This window comes from Otolemur garnettii, unplaced genomic scaffold (assembly GCF_000181295.1).
Source record: "Otolemur garnettii isolate 467f Iridium unplaced genomic scaffold, OtoGar3 scaffold00044, whole genome shotgun sequence".
NCBI lineage: Eukaryota > Metazoa > Chordata > Mammalia > Primates > Galagidae > Otolemur > Otolemur garnettii.
The window spans coordinates 10,045,972-10,051,878 of NW_003852439.1; the positions used below are offsets into that span (position 1 = coordinate 10,045,972).

General features: G+C 42.4%; 1 protein-coding gene across 3 annotated transcripts in view; it reads right to left on the minus strand.

Annotated features, from left to right (window-relative positions):
- The window catches only part of SLX4 (SLX4 structure-specific endonuclease subunit), a 23,904-nt gene extending 19,805 nt beyond the window's left edge, over window positions 1–4,099 (minus strand). Inside the window, exons 1-2 of one of the 3 annotated variants that reach the window (XM_023513849.1) lie at window positions 3,618–4,099; window positions 1,393–1,617 (exon numbers count right to left, since the gene is read on the minus strand). In XM_023513849.1, the coding sequence (XP_023369617.1) occupies window positions 1,393–1,617; window positions 3,618–3,975 (583 nt within the window). In that variant the 5' untranslated portion in view covers window positions 3,976–4,099. The remainder of the gene's footprint in view (window positions 1–1,392; window positions 1,618–3,617) is intronic. The other 2 variants (XM_023513848.1, XM_023513850.1) reach the window with 2 other exon arrangements.
- Window positions 4,100–5,907: the final 1,808 nt, after the last annotated feature.

A 5,907-nucleotide genomic window follows, 5' to 3' on the forward strand; every position in this document is an offset into this window, starting at 1 on the left:
TGCACATGCAACACCAAGAGCCTACATGTTTACTGGCTGTAGGTCCATCAGTACGATTTCTTCCTATTTCTTTTCTTATAGTTTCATCAGAAATGAGAATATGAGGCATAGAAGGTCCACATTATTTATGGGGGATAAAGAATAGGACTACCTGACATTACATGCCTCTTGATGTGGTGCAATAGAAAACATAGCATCTGTGAAGCACCATAACCTGGAGCCAATCAGACCTCTAAATTACTTACAGTCTATTAGCAATCCAAGGGCAAGAGGAAGGGGCTGAATGATGCCATGAAGAAATAAGCAAACAATCCAGAAAGTGGAAAATCTTATTAGACAGTTAGCATAGATGCTTCAAACAGTCAGTGTCAGCTGGGTGCAGTGGCTCACACTTAGAATCCTAGCACTTTGGAGGCCAAGGCAGGAGGACTGCTTAAGGCTGAGAGTTCAAGACCAGCCTGAGCAACATAGCAAGACCTGGTCTGTACCCCAAATTAAAATATTAGCCAGGCATAATGATGTGCACTTGTAATCCCAGCTACTAGGGAGGCTGACACAAGAGGATCACTACAGCCCAGGAGTTAGAAGTTGCAGTGAGCTGTGATGATGCTACTGCACTCCAGCCTTGGCAACAGAGCTAGGCCCTGTCTCGTTAAAAACAATCTAACATGGGCGGCACCTGTGGCTCAAAGGAGTAGGGTGCTGGCCCAATATGCGGGAAGTGTCAGGTTCAAACCCAGCCTCGGCCAAAAACTGCAAAAAAAAAAAATCAAACATTACCCTCCCCATCCCATTCCCAGCCTTCTCTCTCCCCTACCATTGTCCCTTTTCCCTCCCAGCCTCATTTCCTTTTCTTTCCTGGAGTATGTGGTAAAACAGAAAAATCATGTTTAATAAACAGAGATTGTTCTTTAAAAAAAAAAAATGAGGGTGGCATCCATAGCTCAGTGGGTAGGGCACTGGCCACATATATCAAGGCTGGTGAGTTTGAACCTGGCTCCAGTCAGCTAAAACAATGACAACTGCAACGAAAAAATAGCTGGGTATTGTGGAAGGCGCCTGTAGTCCCAGCTACTTGGGAGGCTTAAACAAGAGAATCACTTGAGCCCAAAAGTTTAAGATTGACATGAGCTGCGACAGTATAGCACTCTACCTAGGGCAACAGTCTCAAAAAATAAATTAATAAATAAAAAATAAATAAATAAATAAATAGAAGTATCTTGTCAAAGAAGCTAGACAAGAGATCGTTTATTCTCTCATTAGAGCCAATGTAGAGGCATGGTAAAACACTAGGCCCACAGCAAAAACCCAACAGAGGTGGGTTTCTCCCTGCCTCCCTTCTTCAGAGGTTAACTTAGCTCTGTTTGGAAGACACAAGCATACTCATCATACCATTCCCCAACACTGTCTCCTCTAGAGGGCCCTTTGGGGCATTTTCTTCCAATGCCACTTCAAGGGAGCATTCTTCTGAAGCATGTTTCAAACGCTCAGGATCTGCTCTCTTGAACTGCTGCATTCGCTGTAGGACCAGCTCTGCTGTGCGAGGTTTGGAGGGACTTGGCACAACTGTCGTCAAACGGGAAGGAGGTGGCTGGGAGTCACTGTTGGGAGTGCTCTCTGGCAGGAAGAAAATATTCACAAGCATCTGTTGTAGCTGGAAAAATAACAGGCTTTTCCAGCAGATAGAGATATGACCTACGTTTCAAAGGAGTCTTTTATCAACTAGTTTAGGTTTGACTCAAACAGAACTGATTGCTTGTTGGTAACTTCTTTGCCTATGGCAATGTAAACATAAACATCAATGATAGGAGGGAAATGACAAATGACTGCTAACTGAGCTTGGGGTTTATTTTGGGAATGATGAAAATGTTCTACAATTAGGAGGTGGTGATAGTTGCACAACTGTGAAAATTCTAAAAACCATTTAACTTTATATTTTAAAAGGGTAAATTTATAGAATGTGAATGATATCCCAATAAAGTTGTTATTAAAGAATAATAATAGGCCAGGCGCAGAGGCTCACACCTGTAATCCTAGCACTCTGGGAGGCTGAGGAGGGTGGATTGCCTGAGCTCACAGGTTTGAACCAGTCTGAGCAAGAGCAAGCCCTCATCTCTAAAAATAGCTGGGCGTTGTGGCAGGGGCCTATTGTCCCAGCTACTTGGGAGGCTGAGGCAAGAGAATCACTTGAGCCCAAGAGTTTGAGGTTGCTGTGAGCTATGATGCCACAGTACTCTACAGAGGGCGACAAAGTGAAACTGTCTAAAAAAAAGAAAGAAAGAAAAATATTAATGACAAAGGTTTACATGTTCTAGATCAGGAGTTCTGCTTTAACTTAGGATCCAGAAATGTCCTTCAGTAGGGATCTAGAAACCCCCTGAAGTTGTGTCAATTTCACAGGTATACATGTAGGTACAGCTTTCTGGGGAATCATGACTAGCTTTTATTAGGCCTGCAAAGGGAAGGGGAGAGACCAATAGTGTTGGTAAAACAGCACTGCTGAAGCCTTACAACAGTCTCTGCGAGCTAAGATATTACCACCATTTACTGAGAGGTGATGCTGACCACACTAGAAAAAAAATGATTTAAGATCAGGAAATGAAGGTGAGAATTTAGAAACAACTCATGAGCCCAAACTGCTTGTGGTGTATTATATATGCAAGAATAGTTTCCAGTTCTGCATGAAGAAGGTATGCTAAGCACATGGATCAATATACTTAGGGTATCAGGGCAAGAAAGCTGCTTACAAACAAAAAAGGAGAGGGATAGAATAAAAGATCTTTAGAGGAGAAAAAGAAAGGACTTTAAGATTCTCCTAGGACTTAAATCCATACAGCACCTTCTCAGCAACCACCAAATTGGGTTGCCAATTCCAACTTACCCACTTTGGAATAAGTTTGAGAAAATGACAAAAGCAGCATTCTTGTCATGTTTATGTAACTCTTGTCAACCACATAATGTAAACCCACACAGGAAATTCTGAAAGAGCAGAGGACTCCAAACATAAATCATATAAAAAATTCACCAAGGGATCATTTTTTTTTTTTTTTGAGACAGAGCCTCAAGCTGTCCCCCTGGGCAGAGTGCCGTGGCATTACAGCTCACAGCAACCTCCAACTCCTGGGCTCAAGCGAGTCTCCTGCCTCAGCCTCCCAAGTAGCTGGGACCACAGGCGCCCGCCACAGCGCCCGGCTATTTTTTTGGTTGCAGCCGTCATTGTTGTTTGGCGGGTCCGGGCTGGGGATTCGAACCCGCCACCTTAGGTGTACATGGCTGGCGCCTTAGCCGGTTGAGCTATAGGCGCCGAGCCGGGATCATATTTTTTATGACTACTGTTTAAAACATAAGTCAGTAAACTCTGGTCATAGGGCTGGCTGCTGTTTTTATAAAGTTTTACTAACACACAACCATACCCACTCATTTATATATTGAATATGGCTACTTTTTCACTGCAACAGCAGAGTTGAATAGTTTCAACAGAGACTGTATGGCCCACAAGGCCAAAATAATTTACTATCTGGCCTTTTTCAGAAAGTTTTCTAACCCCTGGTTTAAAATAGGACAAATCATCTCTGATTTCCTCTGGAAAGTTCTGGGGATGGTTCTTGCCCAGTTACCTGTCTGGGTGGTCTGTGCTCTTTCCCAGAGTACAGGCTGGTTTGGAGCCGGAGCAAGCATACCTCCTTCACCGTTTACAGTGACATCTACTTCAGTAGCTTGCGACTTGGTAGTCCTTTGCTTTTTAGTCGTAGGGGGCTGGCTGCCAGATCGAGGTTTCTTCTCTGCAGGGTCTTGAAGGGTTTTGCTCTTGGTATCAACTTGTTTTGTTCTTTTCAATTTGCTTCTTACCTGTGTGCCATTTGAGGCGTTTTGTGCCTTCTTTTCTCTTGGCACTTCCTTGGTTGCATTTTTTTTCACCCTTTGGAAAAAGCTGGAGCAGAGTTCTTTAAAATCCTCATCTGACTCATCCATCATGTGACAACATTTAAGGCTTTCAGTCCAGTCTTCGGAGGAGTGAGAGTCAGTCTTGGGGCATAAACACAGATGCAAACATGAACCCAAGTGTAAGCTTAGCCAAGTCTCATTCACACTCACAGCCTCCTATGGTTCCTCTCTTCTCACTTAGATAGATACTTGGAGAATTTGTACAACAGAACAAGAAGTATTGTTTTCCTCTCCACAGCAATTTAAATGTCTTTGTTCAAGTTAGGCCTATGGTTAAATAATATATTTAAAGGTTTCCTCTGTTAAAGTTCACAGCCAAGAGAATGTTTTGTTGTCCAATAGATGTTTCTCAAATAGATTATCTATGAACTTGATGTTCAGATGATTCACCAAGATCTCCATGGTGATAAAGCACATTTGGTTCACTTAATTTGATATCTGTGGAAAACCAAAAGCATCTAAGTGTAATTAGACAGCCATTGTTATTTTATGCATTTCTTCCAGAATGTAAAAGGGCATGTGGGATAAGGGATAAGTCTTCAGAATAACTATATTCCTCTCAAATACTCAGAACAGCCTTGTCAACACGGTCTAATCTTTCTATAGGACATCACTAATTAACAGAGGAGAGTGATTTAGGAACTTCTTAAAGCATGTGTTCTTCCAGAAAAGTATGCATACCTTGAGAGAATGTTTTTTACCGAAACTTGGGGGGGGGGGCAATGGATGGCAGTAACCACAGAAACAGAAGTCCGAAATCTAGAACAACTATCACCTAACTGGCTAAGACCCCCATCTATTAAAGGCTTTATCAGCAAACACTGCATTATGAGAGACAGATCAGCCCAACAAGAGCTCTCCAAACTCAGATGACTGGAGTGCTGCCTAGGAATGATAATTTACTTTGGCACATGAATGACCTAACAGCAGAAAGTTCTTCATTTCAAACACAATGATACGATTCATGTTGTGCAAATAATCTGATTAATCATTTTGTTTTCGAAAGCTAGGCAGATACCCCTACCTAGAATCTATTTTGTATGATAGACAAATGGCTGGCTCATTCTCGTCTTCTACATCACTTCCTTAGTGAAGCCTCCCCAATCCTTTAAGTGGATCCTCCACCAACATTAATCTCTATCACCATCCACTGTTTTCACAATATCATTTGTCATAGGTTATAATCATGTAGTAGATATTATTTATTGAATGCTTAGTTTGTGCCAAGCACGGTTACAACTGCTTTTCAAACCTTTAACTCATTTCATCTGTACAGTAATATTTTATGGTAGAATCTAGTGCCGCTTTCTCTTTTTTGGTTTTTTTTTTTTTTTTTTTGTAAAGACAGAGTCTCACTTTGTTGCCCTTGGTAGAGTGCTGTGCCATCACAGCTCACAACAACCTCCAGCTCTTGGGCTTAGGCGATTGTCCTGCCTCAGCCTCCCAAGTAGCTGGGACTACAGGCGCCCGCCACAACGCATGAATACTTTTTTGCTTTAGTTGTCATTGTTGTTTAGTAGGGCGGTGCCGGGTTTGAACCTGTCACCCTCGGTATATGGGGCCGGCATCCTACCCAATGAGCCACAGGCACCGCCTCTGCCACTTTCTCTTTATAGCAAGAAAACAGGCACTAGCAGAATCAGGAACCAGTTCAAGTTCTCACAGCTTTTCAAGTGTCAGGGTTGGGATCAAACCCAGGCAGTATGGTTCCAGAGTATCTTGCTCTTATAGTTTTATTCATCAACTTATTATTTGCCCCTACTAAGTTAACGTTTTAGGAGGGCACAGACCCATCTACTCCACTTTGTATTTTCTGCGGCTTAGCCAGTGCCTGACTTATAATAAGTAATGGACAACTACTTGTTGAATTCATGAAATGCACTCTGATGATATTCATGATATTCACTCTGATATAATCAGAGTGAAGAGAAAGTGGTAGGACAGAAGGCTGCAGGGAGAGGC